Here is a 26,920-nt window from a genome sequence, read left to right as displayed (position 1 = left end):
AACAGATGCATGCAACATTCTTCATGGATACTGTGTATCTTGTATACAAACTGTGGATAAGACAAAAATATTTTTAGTGAATAAAGTAGATTCTCGCTTACTAGTTATGAGCGTATAATTCTGAGTTAACTGAAAATCTCCCTGGACCACGGCTTTATTTAGGGGAAACTCAACCTCACCTCAAAGCCAGTAGTAGCTCTATAGGATATATAATGCCCTAGATAATAGTATCAATTCAGGTGACTAAACCTCATTTTCAATATCTACACAAAATATTTCACAAGATCATGACTTGGAGGGAAACAGTTTTCTTCAGCTCTGTTTGTCATTTGACTGCAGAACACTTTAAATCTTACATCCATTAAAATGGGCTTCTAAATAATCTTTTACCTCCAAATATTCCTGTCCCTTTAATCTCAATCAATTTCTACTTATTCTCAAAGGCAACACTACTTTGACTACATCACATCCAAGTTTTTTGTAAACAGTAAGAAGTCAAGGCATTCCTCTACAAACATACTAATGTTTCTATTTAAAAGGTGGAAGGACTTGGAAAGAGGAAAAGGGTTGAATATGGGATGATCAGTTTCACAAGCTAACAATTCCAGTAGTCCAAAGAAACAGCATACTATAACCACTAAAGAAGTAATCAGTCTTATAAGCTGGCAACAGGTATTTGGTTTTTGGGGGTTTTACTTTTGTGTTTTTGTTTAAGTTCAGGTTGATTTGTAGCCACTGACATCTAAGCACAAAACATCAATTATATAACCACAGCCTTTTGTACATAGACAAATGCCTGACTAAGATTCAACTGATTCATTTGAGCTGGTAAATGAAAATTCATTAGTGAACAGGGTAAATCATACAATACTTACAGGGTTTATTTAAATTCACATCTCAAGAGCAGAAGATCAAAACCAGTACACTATAAATTAATATTTCAATTATAAATCCTTATTTTAAAAACCAATATTAAAAATGAGACCATGCTAGAACAGGGAATGGCTTTCCTCACACATTCATACTTACCTTTTCTCTTCGAGAGCAGCAATATTCTATCCAGTTCAAATATATCATACAGAAACTCTCTCTTGAGATCCCTGCTAGGCGGTGGTCATAATCCTCATCAATATTTGGGTTAAATGTTGGGTCTACATCAACATAATTGCGGTCTGTGCACAACCGCAGTCCTTCCTGCATTGTCTCATTAGCTAACCATTCCTCTAGCTTGGGGGATGTTGTGACATAATAGATGATTCCCTGAAACAGCAGTAATTAAAAGTATGAGTCAGTATTGTAATAAAAAAAAGTCAATCTCAATAGTTTCAACTCATTTGCATTATTTTCCTGGTAATGAACAAAAGTAATACACATTTGCGTTTATTTAGCCCGGAGATGAAACAAATTTGCACAGAAACACCAAAGACTGCCAAGATTTATGAAGCAGGCACTGAAGGAATAAGGAAAAGAAAGAAGGATGGGACAGGACTCTCACTGTAATTTTGCGGAAAAACAAACAAATACCCAGGAATTTTTATCTGGTTATCATTGAGGCTTAGATATTGAATTTCTGAAGAATTCAAATGCTAAATAAAAGACAAGACAGTTTAACACTCTTGTGTGGGTTTTTTGGGTGGTGGTGGGAGCAGGAACAGGACACAAGTGACCAACAACCTGCGCGTGTATCTTGGAAATATTTCAACATGAAAATTTTCAGCTCTCTGAAAAAGGGTAGCTTATGAAATACTGCAATTCGTAAACTGATTATCTGAAAGGGTCCGAGGCCTAGAGTCTTCTTACAACTACAGGACAGGGCTACTTTTTTTTTTTTCTTCAAAAAAACGCAAAACAAACCAACCAATATTGGTTGGACAGCATTTAAAGACCAAAGCAGCTTGACTTTCTCCAAGAGAAACAATCTATTTAACTTTTCATTTACAACGGAGCTATTACATTTGGGTAACAGCTTTCAAGTTTCTACTCCAGCTTCAGATGGAAAGTGTCCTCTCTCTGTTCTAGACTACAGAGTCATTGTCCTGCTCATGCACCAGAGTTATCAAGTAATCATCAGTACGGCAAACTCTGTCCTCCTTTGATGAAGATGTTCAGACATCTATAATTTGTATCACATTCCATGATCCTCATACGAAAATTCAAGACATTAAGCAGTTCCCAGATGTAATCCAGCCTACTTCCCCACCAAGGGTTGCACTGATCGGAGTCATACCTTCACATAGTAAGTGGTGAGAATTTTCCGGAGATCAAAGACTTGAAGCATGGAAGCTGCACTGTTGTCAGTGATGCTATAGCCCTCCAGGACATACTTTGTCACAAGCACTTCCCAAGCCAGCCAACGCTGCCCAAAGGCAGCATTAAAGGAAAGCATGTGAGGAAGGTGGCCTGGTTCACAGCAACAAAAACCTTCATCTTCCTCTACACCTTCAGTGATGGCCTCTACTTCTCGTTGCTGGCAATAAGTTCCTTAGGAGAAAATACAGAAAAGATGACAGACTTGAACACTTGCTATGATTGCTTTAACATTGACTTGTGTTTAAAAGTATTTAGAATCCAACCCATCTTCAATTACGTTTCTGTAACACCAAGTGAACTACCTGCCAGCAAACACAAAAGATTCGGTTAGCTTAATTTATCACTCTAGGATCACATTTTAGTTAAGTGTCTCTAAGATTCAATTATGGTAGACATATTGCACTAAAATGGAAAGAGAGACTTAGCATCAACTCTGCGACAGCAAGCTAGTTTTGCTCACAAGTGACAGGGGCATAAAGAGACCCTTCTGCAGCCCATTTTCAAAGCAATTAGTTTACAGGACTGAACTGAAAATAACTGAAGTTTCCAAAGCAGAAACCCACTTTTTAGTACAGACAGTTAAGGAAGTGTAACATGCTCACCTCTGAATTCAAGCCCCCTCAGCTGGAAGGTGACCAAGCCATTTCCTATCTCTATAAGGTGTACTAGTGCATTGAGGTAGTCAGAGGCTAGGATGAAGCAGTCCCCAGTACTATAGTTTCCCCAGCGACCCAACAACAAGTCTCCACATAGGCTGTGCTGAAGGGAACGGGTTAAATGTTCATAGAAGATTGAATTCAGGTTGTTATCATCTGAACCTGCAGGAAGATTGGATTTGGGTCATTATCTGAATCTGCAGAAAAACATGAAGCTTGAATGTCAATTATCACTTTCACATTGAATTCTACAATTTTCTTAACAGCAACTTTGTTTCAAGGTCATTCTCCACACACAGACACCCTTTTTTAAGGGACAACTACTCAAAATGAGTGATAAGTGACATTTAGTACTTTTGACCAAATCTTCTCCCTTCTTAGTCAGTCCTCCATCCTCCAAATTATTCCTTCAGATCCATTCACACATTTCCCATCAATCTATTCCACACAGTAAAGTATAAAAGCAGATGAGCACAGAAGAATCTCAGTAATGACTGTTGTACTGTTCTCATTACCACGACAGAGACACCTTCAAATAATGTTTGCCTTTTTTTAATTACTTAAGAATAAAAAGCAAGACAGCTCAACACATACTACGATTATAAATAAAGTAGTAAAGCAGACACACATAAAGGTAAGGGGGAAGACAAGAAAAACCTATAGGAGAGTCTAAAGAATAAAGCAATAGAGAGATGATGGAAGAGAAAATAACAGTAGACAGAATAGAATGGTTGGGCAGGGTTGGAGAAGACCAGAGAGCAAACCGATCATCAATCCTATTAAAAAAAAAAATCCATTTACCTTTGAAAAAAACACCAACTACCCCACCCCCCCCCCAAAAAAACCCTCCAACCCACAAACACACATAAAATAAGCAAAGCCCACCAAAAAACCCCTAAGAACAACCCACCAAAAAAAGCCAAGCCACCACGACCAAACAAGAAGGCAGACTAGGAAAGCTACCTGGGTTTCGATCAAGCTGAGAAGCCAGCCTTGTATTCGAATGATCCACACGCTTTGTGCTGAAAATAAAACATGGCATACTTAAAATTTATTACTGTAAGAAAATCTAAGGGAAGAAATACTAACAGAAAAAAATGGTTAAAAAAATTCCCACTGAAATAGATTCAAAAAGTTATTTTTAAATAATTTTATATGCAAGTTTGCTGCTCTTCTCATGTAAAAGCTTTTTCTGCCTATAATAGCAATATGATCCAATACCTAATAAAGTTTATCCACGGTAGGTAGCCACAGAATAGCTTTACATGTGACAGACTTACAAACAATTACATCAGCACACCTAACATTCCAATAGACTTTACTGAAAGGGCAATTTTCAGAAAGTTATTATTTCATTGGCTGAAGTTACAACCTTAATGCTTTAACGTAAGATTTGGAACATTGTATTTAAGCTGCTCTAGTGTTGGAAGGGAAAAGGCAATAAAGCATTGAAATGAAAAAAATCAATTCTCCATAAATACCAGAACTCTCTATAAATACCAGCTCATCTTGCCCTATGCTGTTTATCTAACATTTCACTGATCCGATACGCCATCAACAATAGTGGACTTTGGAGAAAGAAAACCCAGGGAGGTATAATCTGAAAAGAAGAATCTTTTACTACTGAATCCACCTTGACCAAAAGAGATTTACTTTAAAGACTTATATATTGAGGTTAGCCAGTTTTAGCTGTGAAACAAGCAATAATGAACACAGGTCAAATACAGTTACGAACTGCCCCTCAAAGCCTTTTTGTACATAAATTCACTTTCTGATTAAAACTGCACTTTACAATACCATAATTTTTATGTTTAAAAAATTACCAGGATGGCATACCTCCAAGTAGTAATTACTTAAGCTAAAGCAAATGTTGCTAGTATAAAAACAGCTGCTACAGTATTTCAGAAACAAGTTCATTGAAAATTTCAGTGCTATAAGCTAGTTTTCTCTGCAAAAGAAAATAGCAACACTTGGAGGAAAAAAACCAAACCAAACCAACATATTTAGCCATAGTTACATTACTAAAAACAAAGGACACAAACTTTAAAGGTCTTATTTCACCTACTTGTAATCTCTTTCCCAGAATTTGACAGGCCTGGCGTATGAAGTGATGAATATTGCACTTCCCAGAAAAGGATTCAGGGGAGTAGAGAAGAAAGCTGACACAGCTGCTTGGACAAACAACATTGCAGAATCTGTAGGATAACAGAATTAAGGAAAGCAAAGTAACAACTACTTTTTTTTCAAACTTCTGTGATAGTACCTGAAATAGACAGCAATACCAATTAAGAGAAAAACAAGACCTCTGAGGAGTTTTATGGAACAAAGTATCCTTACAGCATCTCCAGCAATAAGGGGGTTATTTTTTGTTTTAAAAACAGAAAGAGGTTAAAATTTGGCACTAAACATGGTGGCCATTCTTTCTCAAAATTCTACAGAGAATACTAACTCAACACTCCATTCAAATCAGTCTACAGAAGCTTAAAATGCAAAACTCAAGAACTAAAACCATAGTTAGTGACTCTTGAAAAAGGGAATGACTGTCATAAGAAAAGCTGTCATTTTCAGAATGAAATAATTCCTGCTCTATATTTCTTTTATGTCGGAGTTCTATTCCTACTCTACCTGCTACTGTATAATTCATAACATTGTAGCAAGGCAGAAAGTGTACGGTTTTTCATAAGTACTCACTAGACAAACCTGTTCATTCAGTAGATTTAGCCCATAATACATAATCCATTACAATGCAACATTCAGATGTTATACATACACAACTTCAGGAAAGTCTGCATTTTCAAAGGATACGTGGCACAGCAAAGGGCTGGGCAAAAGCATGGAAAGCAGATCCCCATGTGATCTGCCAGGGGGCAATGTAGGTATATACAAATCTCAATTTATAAAAGAGTTCCCAAAGCTACAGGAAAAAAAAAAAAAAGAAGAAAAAGAGAAGAAAAGTTTAGTTACTTGGCTGAGAATTAACAAGCTCTGCAGTACATAAATATCCTGAGGAATTTACTGGTCACCCTAAAGTTCTTACTGGTCTACCAGAAGCCTTGAGACTTACAAAAAGGATGTAACAATGAAGCAAATAACGTCACTGAAGCAAACACTTCATTGTTCTACTAACAGAAACGTGAGATTTTTAGGAAGTTACATATGCTTTCTCAAGCAAACATAAGTGATTTGGGAAGGAGAAGTCTTAGCTGTCTTATAGCATATTGATTACAGTACCAACAGGACTGATGATCTGGAGGATTACCTATCAGTTAGGACTACCTGTTTTCCCTTTTGGATGACCTGAAACACCTAGAAATAGAGAGTTAAAGTTACCTTGCTGAAGAGTATGGACATGAAGAAGAGATCTAGCAGCATGGTCTCAGTAAAACTTTTGTAATCAAAAGTAAAGAAGAGCACTGTGAAAATAACAGTGACATACTGGCACGTTGGGCTACTGAATGATGAACGCAGTAACTTCAAGCCAGCTATTGTGATCATTAAAGCACCCAACCTGTGTAAGAAATTCACACAACACAGTTACTTATCTGCTGCCTGAACAGGGTTTAAAGACCACCTAAACTGTTGCTATCATGCAATACCAATCTCTTCAAACTCAAGGTTTAGATTTGGGTTTGCTTTTGGAGCTGGGTGGGGGCTATGTTTGGTTTGTTGTGGGTTGTTTTTTTTGTTTGTTTGTTTTGGTTTTCTTTTGTTTGTTTGTTTTTTTTTAAAGTCAACATCAGATTTTTAATTTTATTTTTAAAGATTACCATCCAAGTCTTCCTATCAGTATTCTCAAGACAATCAATATTCCAGGATACGCACTATTTGTAAGAGTCTCACTAAAAAAAATAAAAATAAGAGGTGAAATATCCTTGTGCTCTGAACAGAAACCTGATCTTTATTTAGGTTATGAATATTGAGACACAAAAATGCTGAAGTGCTCTAGGTTAGTCAGCAAGAGGATGTTAGTGAACACTGGATTATCATTATTTCCTGCATGCCTATACTGCTCTAGCTTATATAGTTGGAGACACAACTTAATGATAAACTTACAGGGATATTCTTTTTCACAGATAGTAACTGACTTATCAAAGGGCTATAAAAATAATGTTAAAGTAATGTAGTGGCAATATTCCTCCCAAAGATCTTGTAGTGACAAGAATAATGAACCCAAGGCAAAAGTTTACTAAGTCCAGGGATTATTAAACTTAAAGAAAGAAACAAACCAAACCTCTGCCCCAAAAAATCCAACACCCCCCTTCTCCTCAAATATATGTTCCATTTTGCTTCAAGATTTATTTTCTCTACAACACTTCTGTTCTAAATCAACAGAACTTCAAATCCAAAAAAGACACCTGGTCATTGTTCTTGGAGGCAAAAAATGCAGGGCCTCTCTCAAAATGCATTGAACTCTCATTTACTGAGATACACTGCTTGAGGAATTATAACTAAGTCTCAATTTAAGAGGAAGTGTGAAATTCCATCTGGATACAGACTATACTTAGGGGCTGGAAGGCCTGGGGAATTCCTTGATGAGAGCAGAAAGCTGTAGAGAAGCTGCAAGCTGGACACCAACTCAGGGAACATTACACAAGTCTTAAAGCTTACACGTGACAAAAATATCAGAATGTACTGTCACTATCTTGAACTTGCAGTCCAGATAATTGTATCTTAGAATCTAAAGATCAACAGGGAAATTCTGATATCACACTACTAAATAATTCTGCAACCTGCAATCGTTACAATATATGCTATGAATGGAATAATTTATCTTCATGTAGGTTCCTAGTTTAACACTGTAATACTCCATTCAGTTTAAGTCAACAAGGTGACTCGGTTCTATAAGAGCTTTCAAATAAAATTTATTTATTCCTTGCCATCGTTTTAAGGCAATAGCATTAACTGTCTTCCCATTGAGGACAGAACTCACTATTTAATTTTGCACCACAGCAGACTTACTCAGATTACTTGATAACCTTTTCTACTTACTCAGTATCCAGTTTCTTTGGACTAGCAATATTCTTAGCGCTGCTACTAAGCTCATTGAGGACTATCAGTGGATAGATAACATTCTTCTCTACAAAAAGGAGCCAAATGTGAAGTTTCTCAAACCACATAACATGTGCAGCATCTATTAAGATACAATAAAAAGAAGAAATCAGATTGCACTGTCAAATCAAACTCAGATAACAGAATAAAGATTGTTGATCCAAGTAATTTGTGAAGCCAAACATTAACTGCATTCTCATACTGGACTGTCCTGGTTTCAGCTGGGATAGAGTTAGTTTTCTTACTAGCATCTGGTCTAGTGCTGTATTTTGGATTTAGGATGAAAATAATGTTGATAACACTAATGTTTTAGTTGCTGCTAAGTAGCCAAGGGCTTTTCAGCTTCTATTACTGGCCTGCAAACAAGAAGGCAGGAGGCACCCATGAAGCTGGAAGGGGGCACAGCCGGGACAGCTGACACCAAGTGACCAAAGGGATATTCAATACCATGTGATGTCACACTCAGCATATAAAGCTGAGGGCTGGGGAGGGGAAGGGGAAAGGCATGATGTTCAGAGTGATGGTGTTTGTCTTTTCAAGTAACCATTACGCGTGATGGAACCCTGCTTTCCCGGAGATGGCTGAACACCTGCCTGCCCATAGGAAGCAGTGAATGAATTCCTTGTTTTGCTTCTCTCACGTGTGCGGCTTTTGCTCTACCTATTAAACTGTCTTTATCTCACTTTCACTCTTCTGATTCTCTCCCCCATCCCATTGGTGAGGCAGGGTAGTAAGCAAGCAGCTGTGTGGTCCTAGTTGCCAGCTGGGGTTAAACCATGACATGGGCTTTCATAGTTTTATCTGACTGAAATGAAGAGAAGTTCCTTCTAAGATACCATTGGTAGCCCCAGTAGAGGTTTTGCACTGTTACACATGTATACAAAATATATTACAAGATAACAGTTTGCAAGCTATTTGCTTACTGCACTTGACAGGAAACAAACTGGGTTGCCAACTCTTCAATGATTTCAACATTGATACTAATGAAACTGTTTGACATTACGCATTTTATCTCATGCAAAAGGATGTTTTCCAACCATACTTGAACTAAAAGCTTTCTGGTTTACCGCTCTACAATATAGAAGAGCATACGTAACCTGCCAACACAGGTGTCAGACTTAAGAACTTCTTTTAAACTTCTACAATAATCATGAAATATATAACAGGTTTGCTCCCTTTTAAATTAACACAAATGAAGATAACGAGAAAATTTATTTTACAAAGCAGTACAAATATAGTCTGGAAAAGCTTATGTCAAAAGTTATGTTAAACACTGCTGCATACATAAAGGCCCACCCCTCTTCATTGCTATGAACAACTGCATATGAAGAGCCTTAGCAAAAAGTGAAGTTCCTTTTCTACAATAGAAGCCATAAGGACAATTAGTCATTGACATGGCATGAGTTCTCTAAGTTACAGGGACCAAATCAGGAGATGCTACAAACTTACGTTTAACATTACTGGATATGACTTTCATCTTTCCTGAAAACTCTACTACATACTGAAATACTGAAGTCGGCTATCAGCAAAAGGGCACCAACTGTAGCTTCTCTAGTTGAGTTATTTTTGATATAAATTTCTTAAGTCCACTGTTGGAACATTTTTATTGTTAACAGCAGAGACCCCACAATCTACCAGTACATACTGGAAAACTGATCAGCAGTATTAACTAATTCATATTTTCTGCAGCATCCAGGGAAAGATTTCATGGAAATCTAGACTTTAACACAAGGTGCAAGTGCATGTCTACGCAGGTCAGCTAGCGAGACTGGTCCCTTAGTAGGCCACTTGCACTACTTTCTGTTGTTAAACACGTCAACAATACCATTAAGAATCAAATCCATGACAAGATGAATCTCCAACAGCATTCACCATACCCAATCCTCTAAAACATTTTAAAACTTACTATCTTGAAGAAATACCTAGGGAAACACATTCTACCTTTATAAAAAAATTAAGGCAATGATTAGCACAAACTTAGCAACTTAAGATTTTGAAGACTGTGCTTTAATGGAACTGCTCTGAGATAATGTTAGCACATGTAATATTTTATCATGATCAGTTAAGAGATACCAAAGCATGAGGAACTGAGAAAGTAAGACATTTCTAGATTAGATGTCATTAAATACTCCAGTGATGAGAATAATAAAGAAAATAGATTAAGTGTATCAACAGGTAACACAAGTTGGTCAGCAACTACATCAAGTTCAAAAAAGTGTCATGAATGATACTTACTTCGGACTTCAAACTGATAGTATTCCTTGGTTTTCAGCAGCGGGTGAGAAAAGCAATGCCAAGGAAGTTGCTTTCGGAGTTGAGGCAGAACATAATGGGTCACAAAGCCTACCGTACCCACCAATGCATAGAGAACATAACTTAAAATAGGCTAAAAAGAAGAATTGAAGAAATTAAGATTTGTATTTTTATAAACAAAATCATACACTAATAATGAAATACCTTTTCCAGCATCTAGGCAGGTGCTCCTGTAATAGTAAGTTGGGAATGTATTTCTTCATAAGAAGCTGTACTAACAACTTTAAGATCAAACAAGAAATGCCTGTGAGAGAATAAACCATCTATTTCTAACCAATTTTCACTCAGTTGAGAAGTATTTTAAAGTAAAAATAGTACACCAATCTTCCTTCATAGTCTATTGCTTCTGACCCATCTGCACTTCATTTTATAAGTGATAAAGCCATTACCCTCTAAAGGCTGAACATTTTTAAAATTTAAAATTTACATTTTAATCTTCTGGATAAAAGGAAGTATAAGCATAAGGAAAAACAAATCACTAATCTCACATTCTCCTGAGAAGAAGGTGAATAAGACGACCCTTTGATCCTACCAGGACCAAACTCTCACAGAAGTCACAAAATACACTGTATTAATATGGTATGAAGACTGGATTTCACAGTAATGCTTTCTACGCATTAAAATTTTCTCTAAATTTCTAGATATGTTGTAGCAAATTTAAGATTGTTACAAGCTCTTGATTCAGAAATTCTGTGAAGCCCAAGCCTATTGAACTATACAATTGGTAAAGAGCATATAGCCAAGTTTCTCAAATATGGCAGAAAGTATCATTCAGGAAGGCTGAAGTCCAGCCATAAAATGGAATAGATACTTTCCTTAGAATAAACTAGTACACTCGCTTAAGTAGGACACTTCACCTGTAAACCTGAAGCTACCTAAATGCATATGCTTTTTAAAATTAGTTTCTCACTTTAACTGCAGGCAGCAGTGGGAGGGTAAAATCCTTCTAAAACACATGCAAGAAACTTTCATTTGCCTGACATAAGGCTGTTCATAAGCTAACCAATCATTCCTCTACAGGAATACCAAAATAAGAAATTCAGTAACTGCAACTCTTTAGGCAAATGCCTTTACCTAAACAAATTCAAGCACAGGATCTGGTCCCATGTCATCATCATCATCCAGTAGGAGTCATATATACACATTAAAAGTATCCAAAGCAGTAATATTAGCTAGACCAACAAATAAAAAACTTGAAACTCAAAGGCTCTTTGAAGTCCTGTAAATAAGCATTCCAGTAAAGGGGTACTCCCCTATACCATGGTCTACAAAAAGCCACGCTAGCACGCAATTGCCAAGTCAAGGCTCGTATCTTCAATCTTTAAGAATTAAACCTTTTAAACTTTTTTTTTTTTAAGAAAAAGTTTATTTTTTCCTTACTCCAAAATGATCCTGACAGCGAGAGATTAAGTGAAAGAGGGCATTTTGTGTCAGAGACTAAAATAAAAATCCAAAATGTAGGAAGAAACTAGGAAAGAACAGGCAAAGAACAGTTTTTGAGCACAAAAAACTGGAACATGAAGATCTTTGGTCATGTACTTGTCACACTATATATTTAAAGATCACCTAAAACTAGTCAGGAAACCCAGTGAACTACCAGAATAAGCACTATATCACATTAGAGTATTTCTACGTAGAAGACAAGTGTCAGACATGATGGAACACCTTACCTGTAAAACTGTAAATACTGTACTGACGTGAATTGCAAAATAGAGTACACCAATGACTATACACACAATCAGGTCAGATTGCAATCGTTCACTCTGGGGAGTCAAAACAAAATAATTTTAGAAAATACCAGCTTTGGTTCAGATTCTTACTGCCCATTGGCAGTAACACAGTAACTGATTAAAGATTTTCAAATTATGCCAGTGTTAATTACTTCCATTGAAGTTATCAGAAATTTCAGAATATAAATCTTACAGCTAAGAGCACTAGTTCAAATGAGTTAAGCAGAAAGATGCATACCCAAAGTGTGGCAGGAGAAATTAATATACCCAATATATTCTCTCTCTCATTCTGGACTGTGAGGGGGTATAAGGACCCCCCCTACAACACTGACAAAAGAGCTGGAAGGGCTAACCAAATTTCCCATTTATGATCTAAGAATTGTTTAGACTATGGGGCAATTAAGAGCTCTGGAAGACAGATGCCTAGACAGAACTAATGACCAGGTGAAACAACTAGGCTCTTTAACCCTTTTCCCCGCTCCTTTGCAGAAGGGTAAAGGATAGCTTTGCAATGACCCTGAGGAAAGAGTTTGAATTTTTTGTTACCCCTAAAAAATGAAGACAAGCTGTTGATAATGGGCTAAAAATAACAAAACAAATAATGCCAGATTCAGTCACAAGGGGGCAATATGTACTTAGGGCCTCTACAACTCAAGAATTTTCAAGCTCAGACCTGTTCCTACTCTGTAAATACAGTATTTTCAGCCCAGAAAATCATTAAAGAATTAACTATTCCAAGATTGCCCAAATAATTACACACAGCAATTATTGTGCAAGGTCTTAACTTCTAGGGATACAACTTTTTTTTTTTAAATCAGCAAGTTCCAATCTTAAAAACACCAAAAGAAATCCTCATAATCCTCAACTCCCCTGCCCCCTCGGTGACGAACAACAGTTTGAGAGCTAAAGAGGAGCTTGCAGCTCCTATAGTCATTCTCTCCTGTTAAGCATTAAAAGAACTGCAGTTTTGCTGTTCTAAATATTTACTTGCAGTTTCCACACTCTGCACCTTGTCATGCTTGTGCCTGCTGTACTAGGACAAACACATCTGTACTGTTATTCTTCTACAGCCAAGCCTTACACAAGGTTAAATGTTCAACCTTTTGTGTAAGTTCAATATACTAAGCCTCTTAAGCCTTTTACTTACTGCTCTGCTGTGTGAAAGAGAATGTTTAAATATTGCTACTTACATAAATATTTAGAGTGAATTTGTACTAAAAATGCAAAGTATGTGCTGGAGTAAATGGAACAGGTTACATCTGTTACAAACCCCAAAACAAACAAGCAACCCATCCCAAAAAAAAAATTCACAACACTTTCCACAATTTTTATTTTCTACTTCTGGAACAGCACACACAAAGGTCTTGCTCACAAGACCTAGAAATAGAGTTAATATAGTTTCGCTACCATTAATTCTTTCCTACTAATTTCTGCACAAAAGCAAGTATCATTTCTATTATTAACATAAGCTAGAAAAAAAATCCTCCATGATGCTTCACTGAATTCACATTAGGGAATTCCATTTCTCTCACATGTCTCCTTTTAAATAACTTAAATTGAAATATAAACTCAGTGTAGTACATTGGTTAATCTGCAGATTTAAAGGAAATGCTCTGATATCTATTCTAATCAACAGAATGGTAATTATCAAGCATTGTGAACCAAGTAAGATCCAGATTGATGCTATGCAAACCAACGTACATGAAGACTGAATTTAAGAAATAAATTAAAAAGCCTACTTACCACAGAATTTCTAAGCTTTTCAGGTAAAGGATCTTTTACTTCAGACAGAGGATCCTCGGGATTTTTGTCTTCAGAATTAGGAAAAAATTTTGATTGCACTAAAGAGCTTAAAGAAAGAAAAAAGAACCGACTGAAAAGCATGTATTGTTCTATGTGGTTTTAGAAGAATAACAAAGTCAGAAGTTCTACTACAAGTTGATTACAAGAAAAAATAATCCTGGCATATTAGTGCTTTCACATGACTGAACAAATTTACAAAGATGAGATCTCAACTTCATGAAAGAATTAGATCTCTGGTTGCACACAGTGACCACCATTCAAGATGAGTCACCAGACGTTTTTTAAACAGCAGTTTCTCCAGTACCAACAGGAGTGACTCAACAAATAGTGAACTTCAAGTGGAGTTCTTAGTAGTCATGAAACGAAACTTTAGTTCATAAATAACTGAACAGAAATGTAACTTGGTGCAAAGTTTAGAAGTGGTCTATTTGTCAACACCAATTAGAAAACCAAGAATTCTTTGGCTTAATTCAAACTTAAAAAGCAATAAAAAGATATTCTATACTACCCTGATTAATTCGTGAATTAGCTATCCTGACTAAACTACTAAATTCTTAGCAGACCTTGTTGGTACTAAAACCCAAACAATTTATGCCTAAGCTTTTAGAAAATCATATGCAGCACTGCCAGCCATACTTAAGTGTCTCACAAGCCCTTAATGTGGTTTTTCTTACAATACCCTATGTGGTACAGAAATACGTATTATTTCATTTTATGGACAGGAAGCTCACTACAGAATGAGCCCTAGATCTTCAAAGGAAATTACATATCACAACGTATTGCAATGCTTTACTGTCCCACATCTTGCTGAACAGGTGAACCTGCAGGTCAATCATAAGCATCCAGGCTTTAATACTTGGAAAGAACAAAAGAGGTATCTAGGGACAAGGACCTCATACCAACTAAGTAAAGTCATCCAAACTAAACGTAACAGGACAAGGTTTAGTTGTCAACCTAAAGATAAGAATTTTCCTTCTGTGTGAACACTTGCGAATCATTAATCACCCTGTTCACAGAAGAGGTCCCTCACTATCTACCTCGGACTATGGCTTATCAAATTCATCCAACATTATGGCTAAATTTAAATCCAAGTTTAAGCTCTGACTAACCCAGGTATGTGACTGAGCCTCTATTGGCTATTGTGTGGGAGGTGTTTCTCCTACTGGAACTATTTTGTTTTAGACATTAATTATTAACTGAATCATAAATACTCTCATCATCAGATCAATACTCCAACTCAGAACAGCAACACAAATACGCAATTCCCCTTACTAGACAGGAACGCTCATCACAAAAACAGATCCTTATTGTCTTGCATCTGAGACAAAATCATTTGAAAGAGTGCTTTGAGGGAACACTGAAGATAAGAACATAATAACGAAGTGAGAGAAACGGTTCAAAAAAATCCACGTGGGCTTTAGCTTAACCTAGTGCTTTGAGCACCTCTTTAAATACAGAACGGGTACAGACTGTTCAGCACAAACACACCACCAGAAAGATGGCATCTGACTGGCATTTTAGAGAACATCAGCAGGCAGTCAAATTAAATTTTGGCATGTAAGTGATTTGCCAGAAGTCACAACAAAAAGCTGTTGTTAGAGGCAGAACTAAGTGCAAAATTTGAGAATTGCTCTCTAACTACTGAACCAGTATCACACTATGATGATGCTGGTGACTACCAGTTCAAACAGTACTAGTATCTAACATTATAAATAACGTTCTCTTGGCACTTGCTTCTTCCTTGGGGAAGGTACACAAACTGAGTGACTTACAAAAGTACAGAAGGGTCACTACTTTGTCGGCTGAGATGATACGATATTGCCACTAACAAACCACAAAATATGGAGAAGAGAACTGGAATATGCTGCCCATCCCAAGAATCCTGGAAACGGAAACGAAACGTTAAAAAAAGGAGACAAATTATAAAACACTTATCTGGCATACAAGAATTATGTACATCTTAGTAAGAGCATGGAAATATTAACTACGATTCCACAAAAATGAAACAGGACTTTTAGTATAAAATATTGTTCAATATTTACCTATGTCTAACTATAGATCAGAAACTCTAACATAGTATACATCCCTTAAGGCCACACCATCTTAATCACTAAAGTCATCTGTTTTCATAACCCTTGTGAAGAATTTCTTACATTCCTTGTATCACAGGTTCCTAGAGCTGCATTTAGTCACTTGTTAATTTTGAAAGTTACATATGTTTTTACTCAGATTTATTTTTTTTCTGATGTGCTGAATTCAGATCAAACCAGTGGTTTTATTTTTTTTTTCAAAAATATTTTGAATTTTACAATTTGTATTGCATCTGCAAAGATGAGACAGTGATTGTGTGCTAAAGCTTGTTTATCTTGAACAGATGTGTTTACAAAAGGCTAGTAAGACAAATGTACAAATTCACAGAAAGCTAATGATGTTCTGCGGGTGATGGCATCATGGGAGTATTTCCTCTAGCAACTTTTTACCCTCTGGACAGAGTGGAAAAAAGCCCATCAACTCCGAACTGGAAGGTGCACATGCTACTGTTAATTGTGAATCAAGAGCATTTGATTACTGACACACACCTGAAACCAGCAAACAGAACCAAAACAATAGTGTTTTCAAACAGAATGGCATTTCAAGCAAGGAAAAGCTGCTGGTTTTGGGTGGGTTCCACCCCCTGCCAGCTAACTCTACCTTTTACTACTCTTCACTTTGACACTACAAACTATTTCCTGGTTTATTTTCAAGTAAAGATTAATATGAAAAGACTATTTCTGGTTTGCAGTACTGGAAAAAATACTCACATGAGCCGTTTTGAGAGATTAACAAACCAACACATGAAGACTGAGCTACAAACAAGCCACTTAAATGATTTTTTTTTTTCAAGAATCAACGCAGAATGGAGCTGACTAAGAGTCATGCGTTTTCAGACAAAAAAACAGCCTGTTAGTGCAGGCACAAATCATACCCCTTTTAAAAGTAAAAAATCTGCTTTGTTCTTGCATTGCATCTCCTTTATTGATATCACAGCTGAGCAAGTATAAAACCCTATCAAATCAGACTAACATTTCTAATTCACTTTCTGCATATTTAAGTATCTAAGATACAAAGATGCAGAGAATAAAACCCGAAACATTGAGGTATGCTCTGTCTAAAATTTTGCTCACCTTCAGGGCACCATAGCACAGTCCGTACAACAAGGCAACTGCCACAATACTACAGATAAAACTGTAAAGTGCTGCAAGCAGGCTTGTGGTAGCTGAATATCGTAAGAAAGAAAGAAAAATTCAGTGTTATGCAATTAGGTTACAATACAAAATACTTCTGAATGATTAAGAAAGTTATCCACCCCCTAGTTGCAACATCCCTCTGATATAAAGTAGTTACTGTGGGTTGGATTTTTTTTATTTTCCCCTACAAATGATTTTTTTTTTGTTTTAAGAGAGCGAGTAGTTTATGTGGTTTTATTTACCACCTCATTTTTTCAACAGCATTACCATGAGAATGGTTAACAACTGCAACAGAAACTAGTCGGGGAAGAAAGTATACTTTTTGACAGACTTATTAGGACAGTAACTATTTTTCGATAATCCACCACAAGACCTTTAGCCTTTTAAAAAATACAGTTAGTATTCTATGTTTAGAGGGTAGGAATAATAAAGTGTAATCACTAATTTTTTTTAGCTAGCCTACTAATCTGATGGCTGTTCCTAATCTAATGCTTTTGACACTGACATAAAAAAACCCCAACACTCACCATTGCCACCAAAGACGTGAATATCCAGCTGTTCACAGAGATACATCACAAATGTATTCACCTGAGGCAGAAGACCAATGAAGAATACTATAGGGAAACATAGTGTAAACACTAGGAAGAAAAAAAAATAGTTGAAAAAGTGGCGAATATGAAAAATACACCATGGTAACGTACTCTTCAGTTACAAGTTCTATGGTATCACACACACCATTTAACTCAACATCACTGAAGTACTTCTATTATTTCTAAGAAAAACATCCATTATGCAAATCCCTACTTCAAAGACTCAGAACTGACTGAATATAGAGGTTACATAGACCAGTAAGTCAGATTTCTTGTACTTCCATTTTAATCGCTGTAGAAATGGACACAGGCCAATTCAGGCTTTCCATTTTTATTTAGCAAAGATCAGCCAAGAGTCTTTACAGATTAGAAGATCTGTAAGTTTTCACTCATTGTAAATGAGGCTTATGCAAGCCTAACTGCCTGTCTGGAGTTACAGGAGCAAGCTAACACCAGCCACAGTGACGTAAGAGAGGCCAAGCATTTCACCTCTGGGTTTTCTGCCACTAATAACGTCTGACAATTTTACCCATTTTCCCACACCACTTCTGAAAAGTTCTGATCCTAAATGACTTTTTTATTTTTTTAAATGAAAATGGGTAACTGTATAAACCATTAAAACCTCTGCAAATTACAGGACTTAAGAATGCAATGATATACAAATGTCACTTAATAAAAAGAACAGTGTGTCCTAACCTGCACGTATCATTTACTTTCCATCTTAAGGAATAAGATATGCAGAAACAACAATCTTTTACACAGCTTTAAGTAGTTCAGATACAATTCACAAGCAGCAGCATATTACAAATTCTAGGTTTTGAGGGACAGAAGGATCAAACCATTAAAATAACTCTCACAGACAAAAATCTGACTGTTTAGGGAGGATTTTCTATAACCTTATTGACTGTGGCTTCAGTGACCAAGAGAAGAAACCAATTTTAAAGCATCCTGTAAAGAATCACAAGTCTCAGTTTTACATCTCTAACTTTATATCCACAGAATGGCTGGATACTAGAGGATATCACATTAGAAATATATACGGTGCGATAGCTACTAAGAATCTGATTTTTATTTTTTTTCCCCTACTCCTTGGTAAAATGAAATAACTAAATGTTGTTTTAAAACATGTAGGTTCAGAGCTTGGGAAAAACATTAAGTTCTGTATCACTTCACCGATACAAATTAGGAAATATAAGGACCCGAAGAAAACATTTTTCAGAATTCTCAAGGCAAACCTTGATCTCAAATCATTACTCAAAGCCGCCTATATAGGAGAGAAACAATAAAGTGTTCTCTCACTGACAGGTTACAAATTTGCTTCATCAAGGCCTGTAAGTTAAACTATCTTGAGTGCACTGAAAACAAAATCATAAAATAGATGTAAGAATGCGCAATTTAGAGAGAGTAGCCCAGCAAAAAGCCAACATTTCTGATTGCTATTAAGTCTGTAACAGAATTGCTCTCTAATGGGAACCACGCGAGTCAAAACAGAAAGTGATTGTTATAAGCGTTGAGCAGATTTAGACCAACTGATCAAGTCCAGTATGTGGGACACAAAATAAATAAATGAAAAATTTATACTAGTGCTCACTTGTCTGTTGGCAAGGACACAGCAATTATTTTATTTAGCAATTATGCTATCTAGACACAGAGTTTGCCTTGCCCTGCACCTGTGTTGTTCTAGTAGCTACGCCTGGGAATGGGAAAAAAGGCAGCTGAGATTTTTACTTTGTGCTAACAAAGTATGTTTGCTAGAAGCCAGCTTGCTGTATAATACACGCAAAGCTTTTTGAAACAGTGGTTCAGCAACATTAAGAGTTACTCCAAAGGCAAGGGTTTACAGGAAAGGGGGGGTGTAGGTTTTTATTTTGGTTTGTTTTTTTTAAGTGAGAGCTGTTCTGGCAATCTGATTTTTTTTATTGGCAGAACTGCTAAGAAAAACAGAACACAAAAGCTGGTACAAGATACCCAAGAAGAACAGTAAGACACAAGGATGAAAAAGCATTCAGAACTCCTGAACCAAGAAGTTTTAAAAGCTAATCCCAAAATGGACACGGCCTGATGAAGATGCCAGCATGGCTTTTTAAAAATGGAAAAGGCTCTTAAGTACTTTGTAAAAGTAGGTCACTTTCACAATGCAACACACCACCTACATAGAGTTATGTATTACCTTATGGAGATATGGCTATACATTATGCAACCACTCAAGGTAATAGGAAAGGGAAGACAAGATTTCTGAAATTGACAGAGCATAAACAAGGGGAAATGAAGCTACTTTTACATCTTTACATATTTTGAATGGGTCAAAAATATCTGCTGTCTTAACTTCAGTATGCCAGTGCATGGACAGATCCATAGAATCTGTAAAAAAGCACCTCTGGAAATGCCTGGGCAATACTCTGTTCATAAATAAGTGGCTTAGACCTTTTCCCTCCAGGCATTTACATTTAAGCACAGATTTACTACCAGAAAGTTGAAGGGGGAAACAGTATGAGGTAGGAAATTCAGAATGCTCCTAAAAATCAAGTAATAAAAACTAATTCTCAAAATGCCAAATTGGTAATTCTTATAAATCAACTAAAAGTCAAAAATAAAATAAAATAAAAGAAAGAAGAATCAAAAGCAATACCAAGTTTTAATTTTTCTTCGACAGAAGACTGTCCAGGAACTGGAGGCATGAAGTCATAACATTTAGCTGCTGTAGTCTTTCATGCCCAGATATTTTGGTACAACTGAAGAGCACGTCTGTTCAATTTAGATGAATTCTTACGTATTTTCTTCCCCCTCCAAAGAGGTGATCCAGACCTTTAGATAATAACTTTGCTCCTTTAAAGAATACACACAGTTTCCATGATAAGATGGTCTTCAAGTGTTTACATTCTTTTTCTCCTTTTTATGGGCTCTGCTGTTACTGTTTTCAACAAATTTTGTAAGTAAACAGGGGAAAGGTTTGTTGGTTTTGGTGGGCTTTGTTGTTGTTTGTTTTCTGTGTTGGATTCTTTTGGAGGTGAGGGTGTTAAATACCAGCAGTATTATGAATGCACTGTGCTGCTCAGAATACAATGCAAGTACCTCACATACAGCACAAAATTGTATTTTTTGGTACTGCCGATAGGCCTGTTCTGCAAAGATACACATTAAATAAGACTTAATCTGCCTATAGTGTTTTTAAACATTGTGTCCATACTGCTCCACTTGATTGCTAAACACAAATAACCTGGTTTAAGAGAAGTCGCACTGATGTGCCATGACCCCTCTAGAAAGTACAAAAAGAGTCCAAATCAAAACATTTCTTTAACTACTGAGCAGCTAGGTCCAAGCATAAGGTAGCTTATCCAGGTCCAAGCTAAGAAGAAAGAACAGAAGTTTCAGGGATGAAGACTAAGATACTACATAATTAAAAAGCTAATTTTTTTTTTTTTCCCCCTATGACACCGTATTAGTTGGCATCTCTGCAGTTTGTTACAGCAAAGCTATAGAAGGGGGAATTTTCCCATAAACTTTGGCAAAGCTAAAACTACTCTTTCCAAAGGAAACTAAAAGAACTGCATTTAGAAGGTGATGTTGCAACAGTGTCATAACAAGATGCAGAGTGGAAAAAGAAAGATGTCTACTGTGGTGAAGCAAACAATTAAAATCCATGAAAAGGCCACTCACCTATAACTAAGTCCCTGGCTGACAGCAGCAGCAATGGGTTGGTGAAAGCCATTCCATACAACCTGAATCTTGTTGTAGATATGTTTCTGCTGCCATAATCCAACAGCCAAATAAGACCACAACATAAACAGAAATATACAGGCCTACTATAGGCTATGATACGATTATGACCCTGTTTAAAAAAAAAAAAAAACACAACAAAACCGGTATTTGTTTCATTATTAGCAGAAAAAGTAATTATTATTGTTACAGACAGTTTCAGAACGAAAATTAATCATTGTTCACCAATTAACATACTGTCACCTCAGCACATCCTTAAGTTTTGTTCATAAAATCTTTAATGCATTGTCTTGCACTGATGTAAGTCTTTTTTTTGTGGCTTTGATATAAAAAGGACAAGTTTGCTTAAGTTAGACTAAGCTATATTCACCCTTCCTTATTATCAACTAAGTTTTAAAATATGATTCTTGCAATACTAAATGCCAGAGAAACTCTAACTAGGCTTCATAAGCAAGAGATAATACATTAATTTTTAAGAAAATGCAATTAAAGTTTATTACTCAGATACTGCTCCTGATGGGGGGGGGGGGGAAATCTGCATTTGTGTGTTCATTAAAACACACAGCTTATTACCTAAAATAATAGGAACGCTTGCTGCAGAGGAATAATGCTTTTTCATATCTAATTTAGGACATAACAAAAATATTTTGTCTTGGCAATTTATCAGATGCACAACAGAATATAAACATATTGTGCAACGCTAGCACATCAACATTTCCATGCTCAAATGTTAATGCTCACTAAAGCATTGCATACTCTGCTTAATAGAGTGAAAAAATAAGTTTATGTGCACACTAGGACAACTGAGTGATCTACAAGACCAGAATAGAACAGCAAAGTCATGTCAGTTCATACCAGCACAGTAAATTACAGCATTAGGAATAATTCTCAGTATAATTGCTTGAATACTAAAGATTTGTCAAAAAACTTATCACAATAAGACTCCACAGCAGAAGCTAGGCTTAAAACAGGGAGGACGCAATTGCTAAATACAAACAAAGCGGGAGGTGGAAATAGTATCAGTTCCCTTCTCACAGACTAAGACAACATACACCTCTTGTGCCTTATAAAAAGGTACCCAAGAAAAATGCTGAAAAGATCAAAATAAAAAGATTAATTTTATGTGGAAGTTCTACATCTGCCGGGTTAATCCAGTGGCACGTGGCCATGACTTACATGTCGGGGGGAAGAAGAATCTGGCTGAACGCTCTGAAACCAAAACAGAAAGAGGAAAGTTACCCAATCTACAGACAAGTGCATTTACCTCCCCACACACACACACATTCCTGATTACAGTTCTTTTAATAATATCTACAATTAGTTTTACAATTTTCAAAGCAACTGTACAGCTTTTAAATACCACAATGTATTAAACCAAAAAAAACCACTGTTCAAAGAGTGTACGTCTACAGCTAAAGGTTCTAAAAAACCAAACCTAGTTTCTAGAACTTCTATTGTTTTTTTTAAACACAAAATGTGTTATGCACTTTAATTTTAAATATAATTTCCACCCTAATAGTCTAATCATAAGGAAATAAGCAATCATTCTTAAGTTACAAAAATACCATTAACAATTTTCTAATAAGAACTAAGATTATGATTAAAAATATTCTCAGATATAATTGCTTAATATGAATGCATTGAGGTGTATCCAATAAAAAAACAACAAACAAAAAAACCAGTAACACTTCAAGTTTAGTTTGTAGGCTGTTTTCAGCCAGTATGAATGTGCTCCTCTTTGGGAAAACAAAGTGCATGAGAACAACAAATAGAAGGTTGTTTAGCAAACATTCACTAGAACCATTCTAGTGAAGTGACCTTGTCTGACCATCTATCAAGCTTTCCATGAAGTTGAAGTTTACTCATTTCTATTTAAATGATAAACATGTAGTTTTTTCCTTAAAGCTCTAACTAGCCTGCAACACCCAACCAAAGTTATTTCTATTGTTTATAGAAAGTGAAGATAGAAATTAAAATACCTTCAACAGTGAGTACTGACAACTGGCTATTACCAGGCAGAACTGGAAGACCCAAATATCCTTGAAAAAGCCCTCTATAAGAAGTACAGAGCCCAGAAATGCAACTAGAATAGCAAGGATGACAGCTAACACGTTTTCAAGGATCTCACGATTCCTGTATTAGAGGGAGAGGGAAAAAAAAAAAGAATTAAAAGCTAACTATGTCTAAAAAAAGCTGCAAAGGAACAGTTAGGGTCAGAAGTTACCAAGAGTTATGCTTCTGGTAGCAAAGTAGTTAATAGATTTGAACCCGCATAGACTATGCTAGTACACTGTCTTTTAGCAAAGTTAGGAGCTACCTAGGAGCTTTCAATGATAGCTGAAAGCAATTAGTATCTTATGGAATTGAACTCTAACGAGCAGAAGATAACTTCAGCAGATAATTTCAGAAATAATTCAAATGCTCAACCAGAAGCACAGCCTGTAACATAAATCAATATTCAAGGGCCACACAGGATGATTACAAGCCCATGAAAAAAAATATACACAATAGCTTATCTGTATATAATCTGTCATTCATAATTCTGTAATGAAGAAACTAAAAATACTCTGACTTGGCTAAGATACACCAAGTGGAATAAAGAGAATTCCATATGATATTGGTAGTGCTTAGGAACAGAACTGATAGTATTTCTGCCTGGACAAAAATCACTACTGTATTGTTTATCTCAAGGAAGTTCACTACCAAAATTTAAATACTATATATATTACAAAAGCTGGTAACCTGGGGGTCACCTTCATTTTATTCCACTGGGTAAATGCAGCAGGGACAACTGATTACAGTTTTAGATGACCCTTTGGAAAAATGCTTTGAAATAGCAGGTAAATTCTCTCTACTTGCTGAAATAATGTAAGCATATGCCAGGTTCTAGACCCTTTTAGTTTTTTGGAAAAGGTTATTTTCTTACTTTAAATATTAGCAACAAGTCTCTCTTTTTGACCAAACATGTTATCACCCAACTCATGCAAAGTGAGGGGTTTGTTTTCCTTTGTGTTGTGTTTTTTTTTTTTTTTCCTTTTTAGCATCGCTGGAGAAAAAAAAAAAAGGGAGAGTAGCCCTCATTATTTTAGAAAAACTGCATTTTGTATTATTCTTTTGTCTTTCAGAGTACAGTGAATAAATACAATTCTCTAAGGATAGCTTTATCTGTATTACAGTTTAGTTACCATTTTTTAATGTTTACTTTCTGAGGTCTAGTAACACACAAGGATCTCACCTATCAAATAAAGCCAGAAGAGTTAATCTATCAAAATTGATGCTAATCCAAAGCTTAGGCAGGATCCAAAAGCGATAGTACTGCTTGACTTTTTGAGCTGCTTCCTCTGGAGGTTGCATGTGGTCCTGAAGGTCAGGGCTCAGGTCAATATCTTGCTGCTCCAGCAGATCTGTATCCATGGTTAGCAGCCTGTTCAACCTGATCTGAGGAAGAGAAAGCTAAAAGAAAGTCAGTATTAACAAAAGCTCATTTTTATTGTATCAGTGTATTTTACTGGAAACGGCTTTGGAAAAAATTGCTAGAATTATTTAGTTTCACTTTTGAGAAGTTGCATGTTAAACACTGTCAGTTCTTGGGCTTCACTTACATTTCCTGTCCTTATCATAGCAAATGAATAGCACCAGCAGCAATAACAGTTTGCTTACAACACAACTGCTCGGCCTTTTAGCATATGACTAATTTCAAATGAAGCACGAACATGTCTTCCAAGTACATTATCCCATTTACTTTGAAAACTTCAAATTTGAAGACAAGTAAACTGATACGTGAACAGGAATAACGTATACTACATGAATAATCCAATTCTGAATATAAATAAATTACAACACATTTCTTATAGTCAGCTAATGTGCATGCACACCCATGCTGAATGGATGCTTTTGCATGACAAAGCAACATATGTGTGCATCAGTGGTCAAATTCAAACTCACTACATTCAGAATATACGCAGAGACAAACTAAAAAAAGCTCTACCCTAACTAGTCAAGTACTATTTATGACTGACTACATTTCTCACATATTTTGTAGTTTGTCACTCTAGCATTCTCTTGAAATCACAGTAATTCTAACAACCGTAAGTGTTCTTTAAGGAGAATACTCGGAAGGTTAAAAAGTTACTACAGTATGTATGTGTCATCTAACCACTTTATAGATTTCATTAACAGCCCATTAAACATCTTAACGCACTGCCCTTTATTCTTAAACAATATCATTGTTAAAATGTCATTTAATGAAAAATATTCACAATCTTAAGGCAAAGGGTAAAATTTAAATACTCATGTCACCTTTAAGTGTCAAAAATTATATGGGTTTTGGGTTGGGTTTTTTTTTGCAATTATCTTAAAGTTTAACATTTGATTTCAAGTTGTTGAAAATTTTTTTCATAACTCTTTAAAGCATCAGTGTACTGTAACTGTGCTGAGCCAGCTTTTCCTTCCTAGAAAAATACTAATAAAAACAACAAGCACGAACACTCCCTTTCTAAAGGCATTTCAAAAATAGAAAACATACTATCTAAGATAAGCTGTGTCAGAAAACATGTGATTTTTTGACAACTTTTAAAAAGAATCACCATAACGTAACATTTGTAGCACTAATAATAAATTCCAGTGGAAACTTCCACATAGGCACATGGGCTAAGACTTTACGAGTTTGCCTTAAACAGAATCGTCCCCTCTAATGAGGCCGCACTAGGAAACCAACAGCACATAAGAGGTAATGCAGCATCTTTTTTGAACGCTGCATTTTCGAGGGGGATGGTGGAAAGCAAGGAAATATCCTCGAGCAGACACCAGGTTTGAAGAGCACATTCTTGATCTAAAGCATGGTCAGGCAAATGGAGGTCTCTTGCTCCTCTGCCAAATGCTGAATCCATATTTAATTTTCCTTCTTGACTAGTTATTTAGGTACTTCAATATATTTTGGTTTCCTAGCTTAAGAAACGTGACCATTTGCACTGTCTTCATGACACAGCAATATAAGACTTCAGAATTAAAAGTACAGATATGTCTGGACTTGAAAACAATGTAAAGGGTTTGAGATGATAAAACTAAGGAATGCTAAAGCTATTTGCAGTATGAAACAGCGTAAGCCTCTGCCTTTTTTCCCCAGTCACTCCTTGCATATGAATTAATATTTTGTACAGCAGACTCCAGTGACAGATACTTAAATTCCTTTCAGGAAAATTACTGAAGTTTCTCTTGGTCAGAACACGAAATTTATTCTTGCTGCTGCCTGCTAATCTTATTAATGCACAGAAGGCAAACTGTGTCCAAGTTGTCCAGTCAATCTCTGGAAACCTTTACAAGGTATCTCAGAACATCCAATTTCCACATGATTTACATAATCAATATGCTTTAGATCAGAGGAAACCATTTACATTTAAATTTTCAAGTGCTATGCAGAAGGATGAATCTGTGTGTATATATGAAGACACTGCAACAGTGAATACTTTATCTTCATTTAAACCCAGGCAAAAATCCTTCTTAAGAACAAAGAACTACCACATAGG

The 26,920-nt window shown here is 36.1% G+C and overlaps 1 protein-coding gene across 10 annotated transcripts in view; it reads right to left on the bottom strand.

Moving 5' to 3' along the window:
• Positions 1 to 26,920, bottom strand: part of PCNX1 (pecanex 1) — a 92,330-nt gene that overhangs the window by 17,134 nt on the left and 48,276 nt on the right. For 7 of the 10 annotated variants that reach the window (XM_063331411.1, XM_063331412.1, XM_063331415.1 and 4 more), the window contains 18 exons: positions 24,631 to 24,848; positions 23,375 to 23,528; positions 22,572 to 22,604; positions 21,336 to 21,507; positions 17,616 to 17,726; positions 17,026 to 17,117; positions 15,634 to 15,743; positions 13,802 to 13,907; positions 11,999 to 12,091; positions 10,251 to 10,401; positions 7,956 to 8,097; positions 6,297 to 6,474; positions 5,772 to 5,880; positions 5,032 to 5,161; positions 3,930 to 3,988; positions 2,913 to 3,128; positions 2,228 to 2,481; positions 1,030 to 1,260 (listed from right to left, as the gene is read on the bottom strand). In XM_063331411.1, coding sequence (XP_063187481.1) covers positions 1,030 to 1,260; positions 2,228 to 2,481; positions 2,913 to 3,128; positions 3,930 to 3,988; positions 5,032 to 5,161; positions 5,772 to 5,880; positions 6,297 to 6,474; positions 7,956 to 8,097; positions 10,251 to 10,401; positions 11,999 to 12,091; positions 13,802 to 13,907; positions 15,634 to 15,743; positions 17,026 to 17,117; positions 17,616 to 17,726; positions 21,336 to 21,507; positions 22,572 to 22,604; positions 23,375 to 23,528; positions 24,631 to 24,848 — 2,559 coding nt within the window. The remainder of the gene's footprint in view (positions 1 to 1,029; positions 1,261 to 2,227; positions 2,482 to 2,912; positions 3,129 to 3,929; positions 3,989 to 5,031; positions 5,162 to 5,771; positions 5,881 to 6,296; positions 6,475 to 7,955; positions 8,098 to 10,250; positions 10,402 to 11,998; positions 12,092 to 13,801; positions 13,908 to 15,633; positions 15,744 to 17,025; positions 17,118 to 17,615; positions 17,727 to 21,335; positions 21,508 to 22,571; positions 22,605 to 23,374; positions 23,529 to 24,630; positions 24,849 to 26,920) is intronic. The other 3 variants (XM_063331413.1, XM_063331416.1, XM_063331419.1) reach the window with 1 other exon arrangement.

This window comes from Chroicocephalus ridibundus, chromosome 4 (assembly GCF_963924245.1).
Source record: "Chroicocephalus ridibundus chromosome 4, bChrRid1.1, whole genome shotgun sequence".
Lineage (NCBI taxonomy): Eukaryota > Metazoa > Chordata > Aves > Charadriiformes > Laridae > Chroicocephalus > Chroicocephalus ridibundus.
Note: the sequence above shows the minus strand (reverse complement) of the source record. Positions and strands in the feature narration are given on the sequence as shown.